General features: G+C 47.0%; 1 protein-coding gene and 1 pseudogene across 1 annotated transcript in view; one reads left to right on the plus strand and one right to left on the minus strand.

Moving 5' to 3' along the window:
- Myo5b (myosin VB) overlaps positions 1-15,034 on the minus strand; it is a 297,799-nt gene extending 282,765 nt beyond the window's left edge. Inside the window, exon 1 of the mRNA XM_032885354.1 lies at positions 14,612-15,034. Within this exon, the coding sequence (XP_032741245.1) occupies positions 14,612-14,638 (27 nt within the window). The 5' untranslated portion in view covers positions 14,639-15,034. The remainder of the gene's footprint in view (positions 1-14,611) is intronic.
- A 4,534-nt stretch (positions 15,035-19,568) lies between these two features.
- LOC116884386 lies at positions 19,569-23,915 on the plus strand (annotated as a pseudogene).
- The last annotated feature ends 3,664 nt before the right edge of the window (positions 23,916-27,579 follow it).

Here is a 27,579-nt window from a genome sequence, read left to right on the forward strand (position 1 = left end):
TGATGGGCTCAAATCTAAAATGTCAATAATGTAGCAAAAGTCAACGATCACCAAAATTCTCCTTGGAAGTCTTCAGTTCCAACCATCACAGCAAATGTCTCCCTTTCAAGAGGCTTTGGGCTGCAGGGAAATGGATCCCCTCCCTCCAGTCCCTCTCCCCGCTATGGCATATCCTCATCATGCAGACTGTCAACTAGAGGTACTGCTCTGAGGTGGAAGGGTTGTTGGTTTCCTCTGGTTTTTTGGAGGGCAGGGAGGGAGTGCTAATGTTCACCTAGCTGCATTTCTAAAATCTAAATGCACCGTGAGCCAGATTTACCCAAGCTATAGCATCGTTATTTGGTCCTCTTCAAAGGACATCTGTTGGGGGGTGGCTCCCTTTCAAGTTCATCTTCTCTTCTATACCTGTCTCCTTGTTGAAGTCAACACTCTTGACAAAAGCCACCACTGGTCAGAGTCCACACAAGGAACTTTGTAAAACTTCTACTCTATAGCTCTCACTCCTGCAAACCTGTCTAGATAATAAAATGGAGGCCGTAAAGAGGTTAACGTGATAGCAATCTTACTCCAGTACAGAAAATCAATAGCACTATCCTTTTCTAAAGTCTGCAACAATTTAAGCAACTACTTTTTTTGCCTATAAGACAAGTGTGCACTCCTGAACATCATTTATCATCCCAGGTTTTAAAAAAAGAAAGACTCATTGGCAGAGGTTTCTTGCCTGTGCATTTCTGGTTATACCTGAAGGTATCTTGGGTCACGTTGGGCCAGGACCCCACTCTGCCATCAAGGATGAAAAGGGCTGTTTTATAAGGAAGACGGTGAAGGGGCTTTGAAAGGGGCTCAAAATAATACCAAACACTAACCTAATGACATGAGCCAGTCAACCTTATTTTAAGGAAACAAAGCCACCTTGCCCACCTACCCCAAATGACATTGGGTCAAGTCAACTCTGCCCTTTATAGCTCACGCTAAAACCATCCAGGTAGATAAAAGGAATATTCCTGAACATCAGAGGCAGGCAGTCCCGAACAGACTCAGGCAAATAGTCTCATGCTTTGAATATTTGTTTATACTCTAGAGGAATCATTTCTAAACCTGCGTCAGCTCTCACAGTATATAAACATTTTTACATTGGGATTTTATACGTACTCACTGTTACTATCTTTCTTAAAATGCATGGTAGTTTGTGAAAATTATTTGGTGTCAATATCGAACGTTCTCAGTTTCGGGGAACTGCACAAAGCTTCAGCTTTGCCCCATCCCTCCCATTCAATCAACTGTCTTCCGAGAGTCTAGCTCCCCTGAGGAGGCCTTCAGGCCCAGGCTAGTGAAGGAGCAGCTTTCCAGGCTAAGTGGGCCTCACTCCAGTGAGCTCTTTTCAAACAGCTTTGAAGACTGAAAGCCCCCCAGCGATCTTGTCCACACCACCCACTAACTGTGGCTCCTGACAGAGAGCCCATTCTTCTAAACCTTTGGAGGCAGCAGAGAAACACTGAGGCCCAGAGGGGTAGGCAGGGATAGCCGGCCTCAAAGGGGAACAGAAAAAGACTTAAAGAATGCCATGACAGTGACTCTCCCTCTAGAAGGATGCCCCATCCCACCCTCGTCATCCCTGAAGGTAATACGGAAAAGAAGCCTCTGCATACACTACTGCTGGATAGCATTTTATGACGCTGCCACATTGGAAACAGGCCTTATCTTTCACACCCCTGTATTACACTTAGCACCGGGCAGAATCTCATGGGTAGGTCTAACACAAAACACTGCCCAGCCCACCAAAGCCAATTAAGAGATCTCGGCTGTGGCAATAAGGCTGTGGCAGGCACTGGGAGCTGAGGGTGTCATCTCTGCAGAACAGAGCTCCACACTGTCCGCAGCATGTCACCAAGTGCACAGCCCAAACTGAGGAGGAGTAAAATCTACTTCCCACCCATGAAATAAGGTATCACATCAGAATGCACGGGGAGGAACACGATCAAAAGTTCCCTGCCTTGGTGCTATAAGCGACCTCTATTCCAACCGTTGTTTTTAACCGTAACTCAAACCATGGCCTCTTAGCATGCCTACCTTACCCAGTAAGTTAACAGGAAAACTTCAGATGTGTAAATGCACCTCAGCGATGATAACCAATGTGAACCGCAGGAAGCATGAGCTGAGGTTTTAAATCCCAGCACTGAACCAAGCATTTGCTTTTATTGCGTGAGATAAAGCAGTTGGCCCTCATTCGTGCCATTTCACATGAAGGCTACCACTGTTCCAGGTATCTGGGTGTTACTTACAGCCGCAGACACTTCATTATTCCCTGCCCAGCACTTAGGCAGTTTCTGATTCCCAAGACAGTTCACACTGCAACCCGAGAACAATTCAGACAGACGCCCTCAGCACTCGTTCCGTGAATGAGGGGGGCGCATGGCTGAGTGTAGTGTAACCCTGGCAGCCTGGTGAGTGGGGTTTGGTTACACACTGCCAGTCACATTGCAGGGACATTAGCACCGTGGATGATCCCTGGAGTGTTTATTAAGGACGGATTACAGGACGTTAAGGAATGTGAGTCAAGGGAGGAAGAAGCAGAGGGACAACCAGAGAGCATGGTGATAACGAAGGACCCTTTAGAAGAGAAGATGGACAAGCCCAAGAAAAAGGTCTGGACTTGCATGTTGGGGGCGGGGGTGGGGGAGCGTCATTTCTGTGTAGAGATGGCAGGTCATAGCTCCTCTTCTAGACACGGAATGTCCCCTGGCATCTGGACGAGACAGGTGACAAGAGAAACCAGGTTTGCAACTGAGACAGAAAAATATGAGCTCCATAAATAAGCATGGTCCTTTAAGAAGTGGTTCAATCCAGGGCCAATCTCCCAGAACCTATTCTGTTTTTCACATACTTTCTGAGTATGCCCAAACAGGAAAACATCTGTGCTTCTCCATAGAGGAACATAAATTTTCCCATCGTAGTCTCATCTCGGGAAGCTCCATGGGCCAGAAAGGGCTGGGAGGGCAAGCCACCTGGACCACAGAGGTAGGACCGACTCACAAGTCACCAATCAAGAAGGTGCTCGCAGCTGAGCAAAAGACTCCACAGTAGAGCGCAAGGCCCTGGGTTCAATCTTGAGAACCAGAGGAGGAGTGTTGGTCCTCCATGAGAGTCACAACAGTGAACAATGGAGCCATCCTAAACAGGGAACTAGAGATTTGGAATGGGTACTCAATCCATGGCCAAAGCCAGCAGGCAGGACAAGAGACCAAAATTGTATCACATCCCATCTATGGCACTAACGCGGAAAGAAATGCACCCTCTCCTAATGGCATTGGTAATCAGGTACCCGGAGCCACAGCATACTGAGGAGTTTTCTGGGTCCCCAATCCTGGCTATTAGGCCAGTCCCTAAGACACCCCCAACTATCTCAATGCTTTAAACTTCCTAAGAACAGAGCCTTTATCTTGCAGTGCCCTTATATCCCAAATAGCTAAGCGCTTAAAGGAACCGGGTCCAGTTAGCTCTCTGTTGCTAGGATCAGAAACAACTTAGAGAAAAGGGGGATTCACCCTTGGCTACAGTTTATCACATAGGAGAGTCAGGGCAGACATTTGAAGCAGAAACATGGATGAACACTGCCCGTTTACTTGTGCTTAGATAGCTTTTTTTATACAGCCTGGGTTAGGATGGCTCTCCCACATCAGTTAACAGCTAAGACAATCTCCTACAGATATATCCACAGGCCATTCTGACCCGAGAAACCCCTCAATTGAGACTCCCATCTCAGATGTCATCTCCTAGGACTAATGGCTACAGCAAGTTGACAGTTAAATTTAGCCAGGACAGTCAGTCGTGTCAATGTGCATAGAAAGGAGGCCCACCTGGCTGCATACTGCTGGTCTGAGGTGACTAACGGGCCTCAAAGCCAGGACCTCAAACGCCTATGTGCTCTGTATGCCTGAAAGAAGGCAGGCACACTGTAAACCCCAGTTTCTCCACGATGCTGGTGCTTTGCAAGGCTAGAACACGCAACTGAAGACAGGCCAGCCAGCACACAGCGAATGAACTTCCAGAGCTCCCATCCAGGCCTTCAGGCTGACCCTATACTGTGTTACGCTAGACCAGAGTCCTCAACCTGTGGGTTGTGACCCCTTTGGGGGTCAAATAAACCTTTCACAGGGGTCCCCTAAGACCATCTGAAAACACAGATATTTACATTATGATAACAGTAACAAAATTTTACAGTTATGAAGTAGCAATGAAAATAATTTTATGGTTGGGGGGGGTCACCGGGACATGAAAAACTGTATTAAAGCATTAGGAAGGTTGAAAACCATTACCCAAGACTGTGACTTTTCCAACAACATGACCATCTCCTAAAGATATGACGTCACCGCCTAAGACAGTTCACCTGTTACTTTATCCCAACAAACCTCTGAAGGTTGCCTATATTTTTATTCATGCCATACAGTTCATTGAAACCTAGAGGTTAAGTTTAAAATCACTGGACAGCTGAGGAACCAGAATTCAGACCCTAGACCAGACCATTTAACCTAACCTATATTGTACTTTTCTCTGTCCCCTTTCTTGCACCCCAGAGTACTTTATACAATTGTAATAAAGTAGATAAAATATAAATATTTAGCATCACCATTTTTAGGTGTAAAATTCAGTGGCATTTACATGATCTCTAACTGTAACCAACATCCCTAACCTTCTCAGTCACCTTACAGAACCCATTCAACTCTCTCCTCCCCCTCCCAGTGACCAACCACAGTTCTTCCTCTCCGTGACTGTGACTATCCTGGATGCCTTGTATATTAGGTCAAATCATACGATATTTATTGTTTTGTGAATGACTTATTCTACTTTACAAAACGCAGACTCTGTGGGATTTTAAGGCTGATTGTAACTCTTCGTATCTTTCTGCTGCTGCACCTTGTCTGGTCTGTCCGTCCTTATTATAAATGTCACACCCGAGTGCCTTCCGTGTGGCCAGTGTGACTAATGCTGTTCTGTGCCCTCCTTTCTCATTTTACTATTACTCCTGGTCACTACCCAACACCCTGCCCAGCAGAGAAGGGATAGTCCATCTTTCCAAAGACCAATTTAGGATCCTAGGTAGAAAATCTTTCCATCTTTAAATCGTGAGATGCTTATTAATGCTGTTATGCTTGTCATAATCGATGTAGATAACCACAGGCATCTGCTCTAAGCTACTTGCATTTATATATAAATTTAAGTGGACCACAAACCAGTATAACCATGAAATTCTGTGAGTTTCTAAATCTCTAAAGAGATCGCAACTGCTACATCCAGATGACTGTCCCCAACAGCTGTGGTTATTGGACACCGAGAATCTTCAAAGTAACAATGGCTCCAGAATCACAGCCAGCAAGAAGCCACACAAAACTGGCATGCAGGGCTAGCGAGCTGGCTCGGCGGGCAAAGCACTTGCTGAGGAAGCCTGACTCAGACCTAAGCTCTTTCCCCTGGAACCCAGAAAAAAGATGCAAGAGAAGAGAAGTCCACAAAGTTGTCCCTCTGACCCCCACACAAGTGCTTCCCCACACCACACAAACACACAATAGTAATACATTTAAGGAAATAACCCCTGGGGTCAGACATTGCCTGTAAGGGCAGTCCTTCGGTAAATCCCTACCCTGTCTAGTTTACTTTTAAATAACTTTCGATTAATTCTAGAAAGTACGCCATTCAAGCCTCATGGTTCTGCCACCATAGATGAGAACCTGAAGACCACATCACCAGCTGCAAAGCCAGTTTCAGAGACAGGACAGATGGTCTGTGTCTTGTACCTCTGTCCTCAGCAGCCGTCCTCAGAGAGGATTTATTCGGATGCGTGAGACCTACCGTACTGGTCATAAAAATCACACTTTAAAAGCAGTGCCATTATTTTGTTGCACGAGGCTTGTTTCAGTCAAACATGGATGCACAGGGCAAACGGACTGATAGCAAAGAGACATTAGACTCAGGCTGAGCAGACATTCGTTCCCCTTATTTTACAAACATCAGCCGTCAGGAGGGAGTAGAGGCAAACTGAGGAGGAGATTAAATGTGATCAGATGAGATCAGGCAGTGTATCTCCCTCCCCGTGCTAATACGTCCTTGATACTAATTTCACACAGCAAAAGAACTCAAGGTCAAAGACCACCCTAGAGAGACACCTCACCCCGATTCTCACACCGGCTTCTACGTTCACCCAGACCCCACACTGTTTTGTTGCCCAAGTGATCAACATAAAAGACGGTCTGAACCTTTGGATGGACGCCTACCTGACGGGCATTCTCCTCCCTGAAGACTGAAACCCATCCTATTGCTAATCTGTCTTCCCTGACTTGCCGCTGTTGCCCAGTCTCACCTGAGGTATGAAGATTCACTCTCCCCTACCCTCGCCATGCAAAATCTGTAGTCTTAAGGAGATGCTTAAGTTCACGGGGACTAAAAGACTGTGCTTTAACATAGAATGACCACAAAGGGAGAAGATAGACAGGACCTAAATTATAAGAACCATTAAGTCTAAAACCAAGCCTGTTTTATAAACTTTCCCATCCACCAACGCTGCTCTCCTGCTATTTCAATTTCCATTTTATGCTAACCCTTGGAGTTTTTATACATACACACTCACACACTCTCACTCACACTCTCACTCCACACACTCACACCACCTCACACACTCCACTCCACACCTCTCACTCCACCTCTCCACTCACACACTCTCACTCCACACTCTCACACACACACCTCCACCACACGCACTCACTCTCTCACGCACTCACTCTCTCTCACACGCCTCCTCTCTCTCACACGCCTCACTCTCTCTCACGCCTCTCGCTCTCACACGCCTCGCTCTCACACACACGCCTCGCCCACACACACACACACTCGCTCTCACACACACACACTCTCACACACACACACACACACGCTCTCACACACACACACACGCACGCACTCACACACACACACACGCACTCGCACTCGCACTCGCACTCTCACACACACACCCGTGCACACGCATATATACATATATACATATACAGGAAAAACACTACTGCCTTACTTTTCTGTCACTGTGACAAAACACCATGACCAAGACACCTTATGAAAGAAAGCATTGAATTGGGGATCACAGATGCAGAGGGTAGTAGAAACCATGACCATCATAGCGGGAGACGCTAACAGCAGGCAAGCAGGCAGGCAATGGAGCAGCAGACGAAAGTTTACATCTGATTCTCAGGTGTGAGACAGAGACCTGAGGATAGCATGAGTTTCTGAAAACTCAGTGACACACAATCCTTCCACAACACCTCCTCATCCTTCCCAAACAGTTCCACCAACTGGGGACCTAGTATTCAAATAGGCCTACAAGGACCATGCTCATTCAAACCGCCACATCTACAAGGGCTTCCCACTTCACAGTCTTAGGCCAGAGGAACAGGTAGGCTTTCTGATGGGTACCTAAGTCAATGGCGGGCCCAAGCACGGCAAAGATAATGTTAGGTTAAAGGTGGTTGGTTCCTTGTCAAAAAGAGTCATAGCTTAGAATAAGAATGGGGCCTTTTGGGTAGAAATTAAACTAAGCCAATGACATCTGCTGTGTGCCCAGATTGCTGTGTGCCAATGCCAAACATTGAGAAATATGAACATACGATTCAGTGCAAGTCTTCGGTGACAGCAATGTTCCCAGTATACACATTTGACCATTAATTGCACGCACAACAGACAAATTACCTGTGCTCTCAAAGCTTTGAAACCTCTGTTCAGCCCAGGGCATCACAGTCTGCAGCAACAGCACTTTTATATGTTTTTCTGTTAGTTTCTGAGATTATGATTTAATTACAACATTTCCCCCATCCTATTTTTCCCTCCAAGCCTTCCTCACCCTTTCAAATTCATGGCCCCTTTTCCCACCATTATTACATGCATATATATATACACATATATTCTTCAATGTAACCTGCTTGGTCCATATAATGTACTTGTATGTTGTTAGGGCTGTGCTCACCCCTGGGGGAGGCCACCTCTCCCACTCACAGTTTCACTCAGTTACCTACGGTGCTAGGCTGAGTGAGGCCTCATGGGCTTTCCCCTGTCCACCCTGGGATGTCCAGAGGCACCATCCTTGCGGAGCTCATGTTCGAGCAGCCATGTTGGTGAGACTTTATGGCTGTAGCTTCTGGCATTACTGAGAGACACAATCTCACTGCAAACTCCCTGATCCTCTGTGTCTTACAATCTATTTGTTCCCTCTTCAATGTCCCTTGAGACTTTGTAGAGATCCATTGGAACAGGGTTCCACGTCTCTGCATTTTGATTGGCTGTGGTTTTCTGTCACAAAGAGAAGTTTCCTTAATGAGGGGTGGAGTGCTTTTATATTCAAGTAAGTGATGACCCGAACATACTGGCGAGCTCCGTAGACTGCCAACAGCACCGCCCTCCTTTCTGCTCGTTTCTCCTCCAGTCCCAAACTCTCTACTCTCCCTTCCCCTCATGTTCTCATAGTTTGTCCACGTGCCTATCCCTTTCAACAGTATTTTCCACTTTATTTCAAAATTCACAAAACAATGTTTGCTCTTCTCTGAAGCGCCTTCAACAATGCTGAGCATCATGGGAAATGAGGTAATGCATTGTACGACGCACCACCTGGCTGGCTGTGGCTATGCTGAAGATGTGACTGGGCAGATGGGGGAAAGGAGGACAAATCAGTGTGCAGGAATAGTCCGTGTGTACAAAGAGAAATATAGCACAGTTTAACATTTCAAATATTTTTCCCTCTCACTGTACCTAATGATGCCCAAAAGGGTTTCCCCCTCTTTTCATGGAGTCTGGTCTCCACCCTTGGGAACCTGAACTTCTTGGTATCAAAGTTACACGCAGAAGGCTCTGAGTGTATCCTTCCCCTGTATGATTTCATGCCACCGCACATTTGAGAGCTACGGTGGCAAAAACTATCAAAGGCATTTACTTTTGAGCCATGAGAACAAAAGTTAAAGAGTCTATGTCACAAGTAGGATTGTTCAGAGGAAAGCAATAAGCCGGGTGCAGTAGTGTTTGCCTATAGTCCACGACTTCGAGGCTAGCCTGGAAAACATATCAAGACCCCAATGCAAGAAGGGAAAAAACAAGGGCAGTGAACTTTGAGAGATTGAGCCGTTAGCCTCATTAACCCGGTGCTGAGATGGACACTTTGGTCATTCTCAAAGGTAACAATTTGGCAAATTACCAAAAGTGCCTAATCCACACTAGAGTCTAGGCAGCTTGAAGACTGCTTCCTGAGTCCAACTTAAAATGCTGAAAGTAGAGGATGCTTCTGAAGGGTTTTAACAAAATCATTTTGCATGCTAATGCTATACCAGGGAATGCTCGGGAGCCTGACATACACCTGGGAAGTTCTCTCCTCAGCACTTAAGGAGTCTCTGTCTGAAATGATGGAATCTTACCCCTTCTTCCATGAAGGGTGCATGCTCACATGCAACATCTGCTGGCCAACAGACAGGCAGCAGGGCACACTTTCAAACATCTAAAGACATTTGGCTAAGAGGATGGGTGGGGATGGTTTCTGGAGTCTTAGACTTGTACACAAATCATGGTCCAGATGCACCACAGGAGGGACAGATACTGCAGAGAAAACAGCAGAGCAGTGGGCAAACGCCTGCTTCAGTCACACCATGTAAGGCTAGGACCCCTTGCTTACTGAACAGCGATGCTCCAAATGCCTACTATAACTTAGTGAGTTGAATGAGCTAATACACAGTGCGAAGAAGTAACCTGGCACAAAATGCTAGGTACCAGCTCTCAGGACCTGTGAGGATTTCCCCCACCTCCAAAGGCATGAATCAGAGCAAATGGCGAGGAAAGTACATGCCATGGTGTCAACTTTAATAATTTTGATGCTGATAATTCTGGTTGTTATGTTTTCCTTTAGAAATGAAATCATTTAGCAAAAGGCAGCTAAGAAAAAAAAAACACAGGAAAAACGAGGAAAAGTGTTTGTGAACATCAAGCATACTCAAAGGTTTTCAACCTTCCAACGAAAGTCAACTTTAAGGCATGAAACATAGTACGAAGATCTAAAGGGAGCAAGGGCCAGAGGGGCAGACTTTGAGGCTTTAAAGGTCCAAGTCAGGCCCAGCGTGTCTCCTTTCTGCTGCCTGTGGGCTCAGATGTGAAACTCTCAACTACTTCTCCAGCACCATGTCTGTCTGCTACCCACCATGATTTTACTCTTATAAAAAGAAAGCATTTCATTGGAGCTTGCTTACGGGTTTAGAGGTTTAGTTAATCACTAACATGGTGGGACGCATGGCATTGTGCAGGCAGACTGGGTGCTGAAGGAGCCCTACATCTTCATCAGAAGGCAGTAGTGAACTTCACACTGGGCAGAACTTGAGTATTGGAGACCTCAAGGCCCACCTCCATGGTGACGCATTTCCTCCAACAAGACCACACCTACTCAAACAAGGCTACACCTTCTAATAGTCTGTGGGCTGAGCATTAAAACACAGGAGTCTATTTGAGGGAGGGCGAACCTATTCGAACCATCACACCAGTATGAAACCTATTTGCTTGAGGTATAGGGAAGTGAAAGCTAAGACCTACTTCCCTAGATCACAGGAATTCTGTTTTACCAAGGAGTGGCATTCCTATCTGGACTCTTAGTAAAGGCTCCAGGCTCAAAGCTGACACTCACAAGGTGTGACAGCAATAGGACAAACTCTTAGCAGCACTCAGAATGCCACAGGTAGAGCTGAGGTATTCCTCACCTAGCGTAGGCAAGGCCCCCGGATCCACCCCCAGCACTGAAGAGAAAGGAAAACGTATGTGTATGCTGAGTTTCCCTTAGACCGCAAAGATGCTACCTGACATTTAGAAGCTAAGCACAAAAGGATTATCCAAGAGCCTTCCTAACTGTGCTGGTCTCCCAGATACTCTGCTGACCATAAATCAAGTAGCAAAGCAGAAAACGTCATTAATTTAAAACAACTAAAAAAGCAGCGTTTACATTTTGTATCCAGAAATAATCCTCTAGAGGTTATATTGCTCAGCCTGGAGGAAAGAGGCTATTTCTAGTTTAAGATCAGGCTGTCCTCTGAAACCATCAAATCCTATCCCCCATGCTAGCACATGTATGGGCTTCCTTCCAGGGTCTGCCCAAATCAAGCCTACATTGTCTTTTCTAGTGGTTGGAAAACAAATCGCTAACATACGTCAGAGAGAGAGAGAGAGAGAGAGAGAGAGAGAGAGAGAGAGAGAGCGAGTTGCGACAACAGTCCATTGTCCACTCCAGCTTTCTCTTATGAGTCAATGAAGATGACTCACCTTGATGTCACTCTGAAAGCTTCTAGCACTAATTGAGTTTCTTTTCCCATCATCACTACAAAGAAAGCAATTCCTCAAAGGTAAGGGGGCTGGGTATTCTAAAAATAGGAGTATCTTTGTTAATGAGAAGTGCCCTTCGCCCGTGAGAAAAATAAATCAATGACATCGCTCATACACACACTACATAGCATATGAGCCTAAAGTGGAAGAGAGAAGGGTGGGGGGGGAAATCTTTGAGTAACCAGAAACAATACTAATATACTAAGTTACTACTGGAACTGTTTAATGCCTATGAGCTATGTACAGCTGATATAATGTTGTATACTCCAGTAACGATCTCCCAACTAAGGCAACAGGTATAGTCAATAAAGGGTTACAAAATTTCCATTCCAAACATTTAAAAATGCTGTTGGCGGGGCGGATAATTATTTCCACCATGCATAATACATTAAAGCGTGCGACACATTAGGAAAGCCCACTAGTAGGTTACAAATAAAAGGGAACATTGGATATTTCAATAATACAACGACATGAGCAAACCATCTCCCTGAGAAACGGTGTGTAGATCTCCGTAACCTGATGGCTCACACTCAGAATCGCACTGGCACGCAGGGTTACAGTGGTTAGAAAGCAACCTGACTGGTCCTCAGCCATAGTGTAAGTGCATTTAACTGCCAGAAAGATCAATGGCGGCCCAACATAAAAACCTGGAAGCGCCCCAGGTGTAGTGGTGCATGCCCTTAATCCCAGCACTCGGGAGGCAGAGGCAGGCTTGGTCTGCACAGTGAGCTGTGGGACCGACGGCCAGGGACCCAATCTCCAAAACAAAACAAAAAGAACCTTTGGAGGCCAGTGCTTAGACACAGACAGACAGACAGACAGACAGACAGACAGACAGACACACACACACACACACACACACCCCTACTTGTGACTTAAGATTCAATAACTTGACAATCACTGAGAACAAGAAACCATCTAAAGGCCGGACTTTGTTCGTTTCGCTTTAATTACCCCTAACTCTCACGCCAATGAGATACTTCTTTACTCGTTCCAGGAACTGTGGTTTTCGTCCATAGATGGCTAACTCATAATTACACTTGAATCACATCAGGTTTCAAGTTCAGACTCCTACTAACTCACCATCCTCCCTATTAGCATGCAATATATTCGCTTCTAACTAAAAAACCAAATTGTTTCCCAACGAGTGATCTATCTGAAAAAAAAAAAAAAACTAAGTATAAATGTTTTGTGGGTTTTTTTTTTTTTGAAACTAGATCTCCCAAAACTCAAGTGTATCCAGTAATTCATTAGTTTCATGATGCAGCAATTAAATACTTCTGCACTGGGACTTCAGAACACGCTGTGTGAGCCTGCGAAGCAATTGCTCGTCTCTTGTATTCGCTGTTGCTCCGCTCGCTCGCTGTCGCTGTAACGGAACACAGCTTCAGCTCTGAACATTCCATCCAACTCAGGTTGTTTTCCCCTGCGTTACTGGTTTCCAGCCTCCGGACCAGGTTCCTGATAAGCCTCTCAGCTCCAGAGCCGCAAGTCAGAACTCCCAAGGTTCCTCCCTAAACTCCCACGGGTAAAAGAGGCGGGGTGCATTTTCCAAGCTGGTATTACTAAAGGGTTCCAGCCCTGGTTCATATCTTCTCCACCCCTTACCGAGACTGGTATCTATAGCACTTTGGGGGTCCCTGGTGGATCCAAAGGTCATTCAAAACAACCCAGGACTGGCCCCCAGCCAGGTGGCATCCTCCTTCATAACTACCAGAGAAGCATTAGCCCTTGCTGACCCAAACCCGGTCTGAAAAACAGATAAAGATTTCAAACTGAGATGGGCGGTAAGACCACGGAGCTGAAGGGCTCCCCCATGCGCTGGCCACTAGGTAGCAATCGGCAGGTGAGGATGCGGAAGTACCTCTTCCTACCCCGCCCAGACCTGTCCACCAGGCCGGCGAAACAGGAATTGCAAACTCCCACAGGACTTGCGTACACACACATCCCTCTGCACAGAGGCGTGCAGGCAGGCAAAACTGTCAAACAGGTCCCAGCCACCAGAAATGACGAACGAGAAAACCAAACATCGGGAGGTACGAAACTTTTTTTTTTTAAAGGAAGAAAATGTCGGGTGATTAAAGGCCCTGCCGTTGTTCACCCTGCCCCCCTCGTACCCAGCAGAAACCAAAAAGGCTAGGGCTGCAGAACCAATGCCTGGGAAACTGCTGGTCACTTTAACTACAGCACCTGCCGTGTGACCCGGGAGCAGACGCCCCTGCTGCACCTGTTTCCAATCCTGACCGCCCCCTACCTTCCACCACACACGTACACATCCTGACCTTGAAAGAAAAAAAAAAAAAAAAAAAAACGCACTCCAGCCCTGGTCAATAATTACTCCAACCTTCCCCTGTCTGATAACCCAGGGGGCTGCTTCAAAACGCCCATTGTGGGCAAATTAAGTATGGGCTTCCTGGGGCTGAGAAGAGGGTTCCACAGTTAAGAGCGATTGCAACATTCCGTTTGCCTTGCAGGGCTTGCAGAGGACCCCGTTCTATTCCCAGCACCCAAAAGGAGGCTCACCACCACCTGTAACTCCATTTCCAGGGGCTCTGACGCCCTCTTCTGGCCTTAGGTGCACTTACAGACATGTAGGCACACACATAATTAAAAAGAATTTTATATGTGTATACATATACCATTTTTTTTTAAAGAATGTACTTCCTTGCGATCACTAGAAATGACGTCTTTCTACCCACTACCCTCACCTCTCCTTCAGGCTCTGCGCCCTTCCCAGGGACAAGAGGCTCCTTGTCCCTCTTCTCTCCCAAGTTTAGGGTCCCTCTGGTTGCCTCACGCCGGAAGAAAGGCAAACCAAGGGACGCTCTCGCACTGCAGAGAACCTGGAACCGGGTCCAAGCAAGAGAAAATGGGGTCGCAAGTCAGATGCTTCAGAGGAGGCTGGTGTCCTAACTGGTGTCCTATCCCGGCTCCCAGCGGGCTAAGACGCCTCTTTGGTTCCAGGTTCTCAGCAGGAGATCTAGACTAGGAGAGGACACGGAGGGAAGGGAAGCGTGGGGCCGTGCTGCGCCGCTGTCAGGAGGGACTCTGCGGGGCGGCGAGTCGGTGCAGCGCGCTCCCGGAACACCCAAACTTTCTCTGCCACCCAACTTAGGGGTGCCGGGGACCGGGGCCACACAGACGCTGGCAGGGGCGTCCAGCACCGGTGGAGAAGGTGGCCCGGGGCGCGCCGCGCCGCACCTGTGCCCCGGGGCTGTGCAGGGCCCGCACTCACCCGGCTGTAGAGCTCGCTGTACGACATGACCCCGCGGGCCGAGCCGGAGCCCCGGGTGCTTCGCGGGACGCTGGATCCGGGCTGAGCGCCGAGGCCCCGTTCCTCGCTCCCCACGCGATCTCCGTGCACCGCTGGCGCAGTCTTCCCGGGTCGGTCCCAGTTCCTCCGCGCCCCTTTCTCGGGTGGACCGACCCGCTGGCGCCGACGCTCGCTCGCACCCGCCCGTGCGACCTTTACTCCCTGGGCGGCGGCAGCGCTGGTGCGGCGACCAGGAGTGACGGGAGGGCGGGGAGAAGGCGCGCCGCACTCCAGGTTCAGGTATGGGGAGGTGACGCGGACGCCGGGCGAGGAAGGGACGCCCCGCGCCTGCCCGCGGGCGGTCGCCGCCGCCTTTAAGCCCTCCGCGCCCCCGCCGCCACCGGGTCCTGGGGCGGGGGGCGGGGCCGGCGAGGAGCGGCGCCCCGGGAGCCGGCGCGCTCCGCCCCTGCTGGCTGCGGGGCGAAAGCCACACAGGTGCGGGCCTGGTGTCGCACCTGCCGCACCGCGCCGCCGGAACACCTGGGCAGAGGTGGGCAACAGTGCCATGGTGACCTTAAAAGTGGGAAGAAAGGTAACTCAAGCGTTAGCAAGAACGCTACCTGCGACTGGAAGGTCCTGCCTATACTTTTTCCTCTCGGTTTTATACGTTTATATGGAACTTTTTTTCCATTGATAAAACCTAGTTATGGCCTGGCGGTGTTGGCGCACGCCTTCCATTCCAGGAGCAGGCAGAAGAGGCTGAGGTCTGTGAGTTCTTGGCCAGCCTGGTCTATAAAGCGAGTTCCAGGACAGCTGGGGCTACAGAGAGAAACCCTGACTCAAAAAAAAAAGTAAACAAACAAACAAACAAGTCTAAGCGCCACAGTTCGTTATTAAGGTAATTTTGATGCACACTAAAGATCCTCCTCACCCAGATGAACTCCCTGCACAGACACCTCGATCAGGAAAGTGTGCTCTTCAGCGGGAATATTATAGTTTCACCCACAGTCTCCTATTGGACCCCAGGTTCCCCCTTCTCAGAAAGTGGGAACTCTCGAGTTCTCTTGGCTCTGCTGCCTCATACTCTGGGCCCCTCTGCCCTTGCTACTTCATTCGTATTGTCAAAAGCCTTGCTTTGGGCTGTCCCTAGCAGCTTCTTACTTCTTTTTCCATCTTCCAAAGAAACGGTAGGCATCCTATCCCCAAAGGGCAAAGAATTGTCAGAAGTGGGGCAAGAGAGCAGAGGTAAAGGACACTGCCTTGGGCTTTGAACCATAGCAACTGGCCCTGAGTGTGGCTTTCAGCCAGAAGGTACACACCTACACCAGCAGGGATGGATTTGGGGGGTGGGGGTGGCGTGTTCTGGAACCCTTTCCCCAGAAGGTAACACCCAAATAAATTCTACAGATTAGTTAGTAAGAGACAGGGGCTTAATTTTTAAACTCCTTTGAAATTCCAAAAATGCTTCTTTCAGGCAGACAGATGCAGTTGACCAAAGCTCAGGCAGCTGCCATTGTCTCTGAGATGGAACGACTCTGCAGCAGCGAGAACAGAGAGAAACGGGGCTCTTATATTCTCTGCATAAAGTCTTCCTGCAGGACTCAGAGCACTGCTCAGCAGAGAGGCCCAACCTAGCATTTGTAAAGACAAGGATTGGATCCCTGGCACCAAAACGCTAAATATTCAAAGTCCCCCACAGTCCTCCGTTCACTGTAGTACTTAGTAAGGTGAGCCCTTCTGCACTAAAGCTACCATCAGCAGGGGAGCGCTCTCTTAGCTAGCTTGATCCGGGAGCTTCAGAGCTTTGCCATGGACCCACGGAAACACACACACACACACACACACACACACACACACACACACACACACACACACACACTGGCGGTGGAGGCCAGAGCTCGGTATCCATTGCCTTTGGTAAGAAAGGCTCCTGGGCTGGGCTCCACCCACTCTTACTCCAGCATCCCCACCAGCCGTCCTCACTCCTTACCAGCTCCTGTTCTGCTAGCTTCTGGCTTTTCATTTTATCTCTTCGTTCTAGGCCCCCCTTAGGCTGATGCCTCCTTTTCCTTGGACAGAGTTCTTCACTAACACGGTCTGTACCCATCACAATCACTTTTAAACTCATGTCAGGTTGCCAGGCTCAGAGATTCTCAGTTAACTCAGCTGTGCTGCTGCCCCTGAGGTTTGGGGCTTTGGGTAGTGGTGGGTTTTAATTTGTTTGGCTTGGAGTTGGGTTTGGTTTTGTTTTGTTTTGTATCAGTCAGGGTCTTCCTATGTCTCAAATTCACGACCTTGATTCAACCTCCAAAGTACTGGGAAGACTGTCGTCTCCTGCCATGCTACTGTCACCAACTCAGAAAGAAAAGAAAAGAAAAAAAAAGATTTTTAAGAGCTCCCAGGTGGTTCCTGGGTAGCCGAAGTTAAACAGCACTGCTTTGGACTGGGGAGGTTGTTCTGTGATAGAATGCTTGACGAACATGTGCGGTAGTGGTTCTCAACCTTCCTGACGCTGCGACCCTTTAATACAGTTCCTCGTGCTATGGTGACCTACAATCATAAAATTATTTCATTGCTACTTTGTAACTGTAGTTTTGCTACTGTTATGAATCCTAAAGTAAATATCTGATATGCAGGATATATGATATGTGACCCCCAAAGGGGTCCTTGGTGCACAAGTTGAGAACCACTAATATACAGTGTTTGATCCCAGGAATGAACACAGAGGGCTTTGGGGAGAGGGAAAGGGGAAGGGGCTGCTTTAATCTGGGTCCCATTTAGCCCATTCTTTGGGAATGCTTTCTCCCTGTTTGTATTGAATGTTTTGATTATGGAAACCTGATTGAGCCATAGTTCGTTGTTAAGGTGATTTGGATGCACAGTTAAGATTACCCTACCAATATGAACTCCCTGTGCAGAAAGTCCTATCGGAAAAGCAGAGTTCTCTTACAGGGATGTTAATAGTTTCCCCACAGCCTCCTACTGGACTGCAATTCTGGGCAGAAGGTTCCTTCTTTGGATTTCTCACAGATCCCGCGGTTGGTGTTCTGTTCCAGCTGCCATGTTACTTTTCCCTTTTGTCTCTTGTTTCCCCAGCCTCTCTAATAACGGCCCTGAGCATCCTTTTCTATCCCTGCTCCCTCCTCCTAGTTCCTGAAGAAAGCCGCGTCCGTTTCCTACAGCAAACACCTTTCTTCCTCTCTCTCTCCCCCTCCTTCATCTCTGAGCCTGACGCTCACTCTCAAGTCTACTCTTATCCGCATTCTAGAACAACGTTCCCACCTACCACATTGCTAATCCCATCCTGCCGCGGTGCGGGACCAACCTGAAACCCATTCCTTCTCACCGTACTCCACCCTGTTCCAACTTCCGGCTCCCACCAGACCCGGACGAAATTAAAACCTCTGTTCCTGTTGGCTGAACTGAATCCCATCCCTGAGGGGTGGGGGCGTGGCCTGCGCTAGAGCGTTTTGAGTGTTTAATAGACAACTGTTCATTCCCTGTTTTGAATAAGACTAATAACATTTTAATATTTATTTCACCTGTGGAGACGAGCTGAGCACTCTACCCCTGGACCCGTTGAAGCCCTCATGAAACCTTATAAAAAGAGGCTGAGAACGGTGATCCTATTTCACAGATGAGCAAAGTAAGGCTCGGAGAAGAACAGGTGAGAAATGTCGCACACCAGACACCTCTAGTATTTGATCGTTTTCTACATCTTACGTGAATAATGAATGGGATCTTGAACTTCATAGTTAATTGGGATTAAGGGAACATCTAGAGGTGCATATTCAGCTATTAGAAGTATGGTCAAGGGGTTGGGGATTTAGCTCAGTGGTAGAGCGCTTGCCTAGCAAATGCAAGGCTCTGGGTTCGGTCCCCAGCTCCGATAAAAAAAAAGAAGTATGGTCAAGGGCTGGAAAGATGGCTCAGTGTTCGAGAGCACTGACTGCTCTTCCAGAGGTCCTGAGTTCAATTCCCAGCAACCACATGGTGGTTCACGACCATCTGTAATGAGATTGGATGCCCTCTTCTGGTGTGTCTGAAGACAGCTACAGTGTGCAGTATACAGCTACAGTATACACAAGATAAATAAGTAATTCTTTAGAAAAAAAAGTATGGTCAGTTAATATGTGTGTTTAATAAGTATCCTGGGTTGGCTGGAGCACCTGCATGTGGAAATATTACTCCAAGTCTCAAAGCAGAGAGGATACTGATCAGGGTGCGTCTGTCCCACTCCTGGCAGGTACACAGTTATGAATAAGAACAGCTTTGAACTCACAGAGCATTCATTTGCAGCCTTCCCAGTGTGTTCCACAGACTGTGCCCAGCGCTGCCCGTGGACCATCTCCCCTGCTCTCACCACTAGTTGTGAAGGATCTGCACATGGGACCAAACCTGCCTGTGTCTGTCATTGTGCACTCTGGGTTCACGAACATGCACGCTGAGTCAGAGCTAAAGGAAGTGCAGCTCTTTAATTGGTAGAAAAGAAGGGGAAATGAAGGAGTTGCCAAGCAGGTTAAAAAAGAAAAAGTAAAAAACAAAGAAAGGGGAAGAGGGCAGTAGAATCCAGCTACGAAGAAACTTTTATGGACCGTGACCTAAGGGAAATGTTTGCAAATAAATGCTCAGTGGTAGTTAAACTCATTTTTTTATATTCTCTCTGCGCTCCCACAGATTCATATCTCCTCCCTTTCCTCATCCATGCCATCGATGCACACATCTGTGGAAAATTACACAGAGCATACTAGAACTTCCTGTCCCTGTTCTGGCTGCAGCTAGGAGACGGGCAAGCAGACACGGATGACAGGAGAGGCAGGAGAGGTGTTAATAGGGACCCAGGTTCCAGATCTTCATTGATAAGTTCCAGCTCTCTTCTGTCCCTGACTTGGCCTTCCATCCAGGGGACACAGGAAATGCTGGCTAATACCCAGACGGCATGGTGCCCTCCACCTCTCCTTATGTTTTTGTCATGTGTCCCGAACGTGAGGTGGTGAGCTCCTTAGGCATCTTTAAGTTGGGATCTGTATCAGTCAGGATTGGCTGGGGTCTGCTGCTATAACAAACTAAGCCCCGAGTCTCAGGTCCTATGCAAAAACTGCATTTCTCGCTTGCATTCATTTTCTGGTGGATTGGCTGGGGATCTTCTCCACTCGGCCTCTCCTCTGGGTATCCATCTGGAAGGTCATCAGTGTTATGGCAGAAGGGAGAGGCCTGCAGCAAACACTACTCCAGCTGGTAAAGCTTCCCTTCACACCCATCCACGCCTTACTGGGCAAAGGAAGTCACTGTACACCAGGGCCTGAAGACATGATGCTTGACCAGGTAGGGTCCTGACCAGAGGAACAACTTGGAGCAGGACAGAAAATATTTGAACAACAAGATAAAAATATTAGATTCCTTTTCCTGATGCTCCAACTTTTATTTCATGCTGACTATACATTGTGTTAGGATTTCTCCTGAGCTCTGGCTTTCCCTTAACCAGGGTAAACAGCTGAATCCAGTATCTGAATGGAGTGCCACAAACTGTGGAATTTAAACTCCCGGAGAGTGAAGAGGAGAACAACCTCACCAGCAGGGGGCGACAGGGAGAAACCCAAACCGAATCCTTCCAATAGAGTTTGATCTTCATTATAGCACAAAAAGAAAACAATAAGAGAGGAGGAGAGGCTGGAGACATGGCTCATCAGTTAAGAGCACTGGCTGCTCTTCCAAAGGACCTGGGTTTGATTCCCATCACTCCCACGGGAACTCACAATTGTCTGTAACTCTAGTTTCAAGGGATCTGTTGCCATCATCTGGCCCTCTGGGGGCAGCAGGCACACACATGACACACAGACACACATGCAGACAAACCTTCCATACAAATAAAATAAGTAATTTTTTAAGAGGGGGAAAAAACATGCAAATGCTCCACTCCTTTAAAAGGGGAACAAGAATACCTTTAGGGGGGAGTAGGGAGGCAAAGTTTAGAACAGAGGCTGAAGGAACGCCCATTCAGAGCCTGCCCCACACGTGTCCCATACATATACAGTCACCACCAACTAGATAAGATGGATGAAGCAAAGAAGTGCAGGCCGACAGGAACCGGATGTAGATCTCTCCTGAGAGACACAGTCAGAATATGGCAAACACATAAGTGAATGCCAGCAGCAAACCACTGAACTGAGAACAGGACCCCCCTTGAAGGAATCAGAGAAAGGGCTGAAAGAGCTTGAAGGGGCTCGAGAGCCCATATGAACAACAATGCCAAGCAACCAGAGCTTCCAGGGACTAAGCCACTACCTAAAGACTATACATGGACTGACCCTGGGCTCCAACTTCATAGGTAGCAATGAATATCCTAGTAAGAGCACCAGTGGAAGGGGAAGCCCTTGGTCCTGCTAAGACTGAACCCCCAGTGAACGTGATTGTTGGTGGGAGGGCGGTAATGGTGGGAGGATGGGGTGGGGAACACTGATAGAGAAGGGGAGGGGGAATGGTTAGGGGGATGTTGGCCTGGAAACTGGGAAAGGGAATAAAAATAGAAATGTAAATAAGAAATACCCAAGTTAATAAAGATGGAAAAAAAAAGAGGGGGAAAAACCATGTGAACATGCATTCTCCGACCCAGAAGCACAGTTTGCTATACAGCCCGAGAGTAGCCTATCCCAACGCCATATGCAAGAATACTGTCTGGCCAGGAGCACGATGCTAGAACTCAGAGAGCTAAGTGTGTGTGTGTGTGTGTGTGTGTGTGTGTGTGGTGGGGGTGGGGGATGATGAGTTAAAGGCCAGCCTAGGTTACATGGTGAGTTCTAGACTAGCCTGAGCTATACAGTTGAGATCCTGTCTCAACAGAGCAACATGCATAGATTGCTGCATCTCGGCTGGGTCTGTGGGGATGAGCTGGGTGAGCATGGGATGCTGAAGGTCCTGGGCTGACAGAGCTGGTATAGCAGACCTCACTGCCCTTTGAGGCAGCCGGCCTTGTCATTAAACTCTGGGATGTTCTCTTATCTTCAGGGATCTATGATACAGGATCCATATTACAACCCTAGGCCAGCAGCTAGCTAGCAACACCCTCACGGATTTTAATTGTATCAAATCCTGAAAGACTTTAGAAGTGGAAGTATGATTGGAACTATGTTCCCCCAATTGGGAAACAGGAATAATTCATTTTCCCCAACATTTATTAAGTCATTTGTGCAGATGACTTCCAAATTAGCTCCAATGATCATTAGCCCCTTAGCTTCTGCCCTTATGTAAGTTTTTCCTTGCCTGTGTGGGCCAATCAATAAAATACAGAAAAGCAATGGGGTGGTATTTTCAGAATAAGATTATGAAAGACTGGGCAGGAGAGATGGCTCAGTGGTTAAGAGCACTGACTGCTCCTCCAGAGGTCCTGAGTTCAATTCCCAGCAACCACATGGTGGCTCACAACCATCTGTAATGAGATCTGATGCCCTCTTCTGGTGTTTCTGAAGACAGCAAGTGTACTCACATACGTGAAATAAATAAATAAATAAAGTTTAAAAAAGCCCTCCATACCCATAGCCCCCCAGGGAGAGAGCTGCTCTCCCAGGAGTGCTGACACACCTGAGAGCACAGGTGAAACCACCACTTCTGTTTCAAGGGACCTACATGGAGTCTTCAGGACACAGGAACCAAGGAGCAGCCTGGGACAGGATCCTTCTGGTTTCCATCTGCATCCTGGAGTTAACCGTGTGCCACAGCTCTCCATATCCATATTCCTCCTGGAGAGAACCAGTCTCTCAGGAGTGCTGACACACCTAAGATCACAGGCTCACAGGAGGGATAAGTCAGAGACAGCGAGACCAGCTAACACCAGAGATAACCAGATGGTGAGAGGCAAGTCCAAGAATCTAAGCAACAGAAACCAAGACTACTTGGCATCATCAGAACCCAGTTCTGCCACAGCAAGCCCTAGATACCCTCAACACACTGGAAAAGCAAGATTCTGATTTAAAATCACATGTCATGATGATAATAAAGGACTTTAAGAAGGACATAAATAACTCCCTTAAAGAAATACAGGAGAACACAGGTAACCAGGTAGAAGCCCTTAAGGAGGAAACACAAAAATCCTTTAAAGAATTACAGGAAAACACAACCAAACACATGAAGGAATTCAACAAAACCATCCAGGATCTAAAAATGGAAATAGAAACAATAAAGAAATCACAAAGGGAGACAACCCTGGAGGTAGAAAACCTAGGAAAGAGATCAGGAGTCATAGACACAAGCATCACCAACAGAATACAAGAAATTGAAGAGAGAATTTCAGGGGTAGAAGATACCATAGAAAACACTGACACAACAAAGAAAATGCAAAACACAAAAAGATCCTAATCCAAAACATCCAGGAAATCCAGGACACAATGAGAAGATCAAACCTAAGGATAATAGGTATAGAAGAGAGTGAAGACTCCCAACTTATAGGGCCAGTAAATATCTTCAACAAAATTATAGAAGAAAACGTCCCTAACCTAAAGAAAGAGATACCTATAAACATACAAAAAGCCTACAGAACTCCAAATAGATTGGACCAGAAAGTAAATTCCTCCTGTCACATAATAGTCAAAACACCCAATGCACAGAACAAAGAAAGAATATTAAAAGCAGTAAGGGAGGCACCTGGTCTGGAGCAGCTGCCAGAGCCACCGGACAGACCGCCACCCTCGCCTCTCCATGGCCAGAATGACTGGGACACCGTGACGGTGCTGCGCAAGAAGGGCCCCACGGCCGAACAGGCCAAGTCTAAGCAGGCCATCTTAGCAGCTTAGCGACGAGGAGAAGATGTGGAGACATCCAAGAAATGGGCTGCTGGCCAGAACAAGCAGCATTCCATCACTAAAAACACAGCCAAGCTAGACCGGGCAACAGAGGAGCTACATCGGGACAGGGTGACCCAGGAGTGGGCAAAGTGATCCAGTGGGCCAGCAGAGCAAAGGCCTGACGTAGAAGGACCTGGCCACGAAAACCAATGAAAAGCCGCACGTCATCGCAGACTATGAAAGTGGATGGGCCATTCCGTATAACCAGGTTTTGGGCAAAATTGAGAGAGCCATCGGCCTCAAGCTCTGGGGGAAGGACATCGGGAAGCCTATCGAGCAGGGGCCGAAGGCGAAATGAACACAAAGCCTCGAAGCCAGTGGTTCCGGCTGAGCTCTTCTGGCTGGTCCCCCAGGACCACCAGCACTGCCGTGGGTCTCCTCACGTGGGGTCAGGCCTGTGTGCCCCCTCAACCCATAACTGCTGTCAAACAAAGCAAAACCTTGCAAAGAAAAAAAAAAGCAGTAAGGGAAAAAGATCAAGTGACATATAAAGGCAGACCTATCAGAATTCCACCAGACTTCTCAACAGAGACTATAAAAGCTAGGAGAACCTGGGCAGATGTCATACAGACCCTAAGAAAGCACAAATGCTAGCCCAGGCTACTACACCCAGCAACACTCTCAATTGACATAGATGGAGCAACCGAGCTATTCCATGGCAAAACCAAATTTACACACTATCTTTCCACAGGTCCAGTCCTACAAAGGATAACAGATGGAAAACTCTAACACAAGGAGGGAAACTACACCCTAGAAGAAGCAAGAAAGTAATCTCCTTGCAACTAACCCAAAAGAAGATAGCCACACAAAAAGTTAAAAAAAAAAAAAAGAAGAAGAAGAAGAAGAAGAAGGAGGAGGAGGAAGAAGGAAGAAGAAGAAGAAGAAGAAGAAGAAGGAGAAGAAGAAGAAGGAGAAGAAGAAGAAGAAAAGATTTTGAAAGGCTGGCTTCGGCCCACTTGAACCATTCCTCATCCACATGCTTGCTCTGAGGAGAATCCACATAAGGATGGCTATATGGCAAGGAAACACAACAGCCCAGGAGGAACGGAATCACCCCCAGCAACTGCGTGACTGGCCTTTGAGGCAGATTCAGCCTTCAGAGGAGAGCCTAACCCCAGCTGACATTTTGATGTGAGCCACAGAGGCTCTCTGGAGCGGAGGATCCAGAAAGCTATGTGCAAACCTGGAGACAGGGCTCAGCAGTTAAGAGCACCGTCTGGCTGTTCTTACAGAGGACCCAGAGTTTGTCCTCAGTACCTACAGTACACAGGTGATAACTCTCTGTAACTCCAGTTTCCAGGAAGTCTGAATCCCTCTTCTGGCCTTGGTTACACTAATACAAACATACAGGAATAAGAATGTTTTTAAATCTTAAACAGAAGAAAATAACAAACGAACAACAGCCAACCAACCCCATGAACTAACGAAGTCTGTGGCCCCCACGCTCCGTGAGATAATAAATGTGTGCTGGTTTTGACCACCTAAGTTTGAAGCGGTTTAAGTTGGTTAGCGCACCCGTAAAAGACCAACACAAAAGGCGTCCTGCGGTGCTTGGCTTCTTAGTGAGAACTGCACCCCAGCAATCTTTCTCCTCCTCATGATGACATGGCACAGGTAATTCTTCCTGCTAAAGCGACCATCTTCAAATTGGGGCTTACATTTCTTTGGTAAAACGGTCTATTTCCAGATCCTCGATCTCCCTTCTATGAGAAAAACAGCAGTTAGTTAGGAGAGACTCATCCTCCATCAAGAGTCTCACTTTTCCGTTCGTCACTTTGGGGAAGGGCGTTCTCAAGTAAGAATTTTGGGTGCTAACCTGGGGATTCCAAACCTGTAGGACATTGGAGGGACAGTTGTCAATTGACCCTAAGAAAGCCAGCCACTCTGGAGAAGAGGCTGCACTTTCTTTGGTGAGTCAGGTGACCAAGTCTAAGTTATCATCAAAATTAAAGGAGGAGCTAATTGGGGATATTAAAAATCTTTTGGGGGTTGGGGATTTAGCTCAGTGGTAGAGCGCTTGCCTAGCAAGTGCAAGGCCCTGGGTTCGGTCCCCAGCTCAAAAAATAAATAAATAAATAAATAAATAAATAAATAAATAAATAAATAAATAAATAAAATCTTTTAACAGATTACTCTCTGGTTTGGGCAACTCAGAAGGGGTTAAAAAAAAAAAAAACCAAGGATGCAGCTGTAACAAGATCTCCCTCCTATTTCTTTATGTAAACAAAACTTCTAAAATGTTTTTATAGGCTTTTATCTATGGCAAAATAGGAATACCTTTGGAGTTTTGCAATAATACCATTTGTGCTCATACTTCAGGATAATTTTAATACTTAGGCAACTAACATTTTTTAAAAGCATTTTTTATAGCCAAGTACCTATGGTGGCTGGAATGAAAATGGCCCCCATAGGCTCGTAGGCACCATTTTGAAAGGATTAAGAGGTGTGGCCTTGTTGAAGGAAGTGTGTCGCTGAGGGTGGGCTTTGACATTTCAAAAGCTCAAGCCAGGCCCAGTCAGTGTCTCTCTCTTTCTGCTGCCTGTGGATTTGAATGTAAACCTCTCAGCTCCTTCTCTAAGCACCATGTCTGCCTGAGTGCCACCGTAATCCCGGCCACGATGAAAGTAGACTAAACCTCTGAAACTATAAGCAAGCCCGAATTAAAGGTTTTCTTTTATAAGAGTTGCTGTGGTCATGGTGTCTCTTCACATCAACAGAACACCATCTAGGACATTACTATAACTGGCTTTTCAATGGGTTTCTAGCACCAACGTTTATGGTAAAGTTCAAGAGGTGCAGGGAAAGAAATTCCAAACACAAAGAGAGAAAATAAAAGGAATGATCTAAAGAAATTGTTAGCAGGATGGAAACATGGTTCAGCAGATAAAGACCCTTGCCACCAAGCTTAATGGCCTAAATTTCTTCCCAGAATCCAGTGGTGGAAGGAGAGGAAGGATTCCTGCACGTTGTTCTCCAACCTCCACAGACGTGCCATGGCACACATCCTCATGCAGAAAAATGAATAAATAAATTAAATAAGGGGAAATTTTCCTGAACAGAACACCAATGGCTTATGCTCTAAGATCAACAACTGACAGATGGGACACTGTAAGGCAAAGGACACTGTCATTAGGACAAAACAGCAACCAACAGATTGGGAAAAGATCTTTACCAATCCTACATCTGATAGAGGGCCAATATCTAATATATACAAAGAACTCAAGAAGTTAGACTCCAGAGAATCAAATAACCCTATTAAAAAATGGGCTACAGAGCTAAACAAAGAATTCTCAACTGAGAAATATCGAATGGCTGAAAAGCACATAAAGAAATGTTCAACACCCTTAGTCGTTGGGGAAATACAAATCAACACAACCCTGAGATTTCACCTCACACCAGTCAGAAAGGCTAAGATCAAAAACTCAGGTGACAGCAGATGCTGGCAAGGATGTGGAGAAAGAAGAACACTCCTCCATTGTTGGTGGGATTGCAAACTGGACTGCAAAACTACAACCACTCTGGAAATCAGTCTGGAGGTTCCTCAGAAAATTGGACATAGTACTACCTGAGGACCCAGCTATACTACTTCTGGGCACATATCCAAAATATGTTCCAATATATAATAAGGACACATGCTCCACTATGTTCATAGCAGCCTTATTTATAATAACCAGAAGCTGAAAAGAATCTGGATGTTCTTCAACAGAGGAATGGATACAGAAAATGTGGTACTACTCAGCTATCAAAAACAATGACTTCATGAAATTCTTAGGCAAATGGATGGAACTAAAAAATATCATCCTTAGTGAGGTATCCCAGTCACAAAAGAACACACATGGTATGCACTCACTGATAAGTGAATATTAGCCCAAAAGCTTGGAATACCTAAGAAACAATCCACAGACCATATGAAGCTCAAGAAGAAGGAAGACCAAAATGTGGACGTTTCAGTCCTTCTTAGAAGGGGAAACAAAATGCTCACTATTCATGGAAGGTAGAGGGTGGGAGGGACTTGGGAGGAAGAGAGGAGAGGGAAGGGGAAGGAGGACAGGATCAGGTATGGGCGGAGATAGAGCTCATACACAGAGGATCAGGAATTTGAACAGAGGTGTG

This window comes from Rattus rattus, chromosome 15, assembly GCF_011064425.1.
Source record: "Rattus rattus isolate New Zealand chromosome 15, Rrattus_CSIRO_v1, whole genome shotgun sequence".
In the NCBI taxonomy this organism is placed as follows: domain Eukaryota; kingdom Metazoa; phylum Chordata; class Mammalia; order Rodentia; family Muridae; genus Rattus; species Rattus rattus.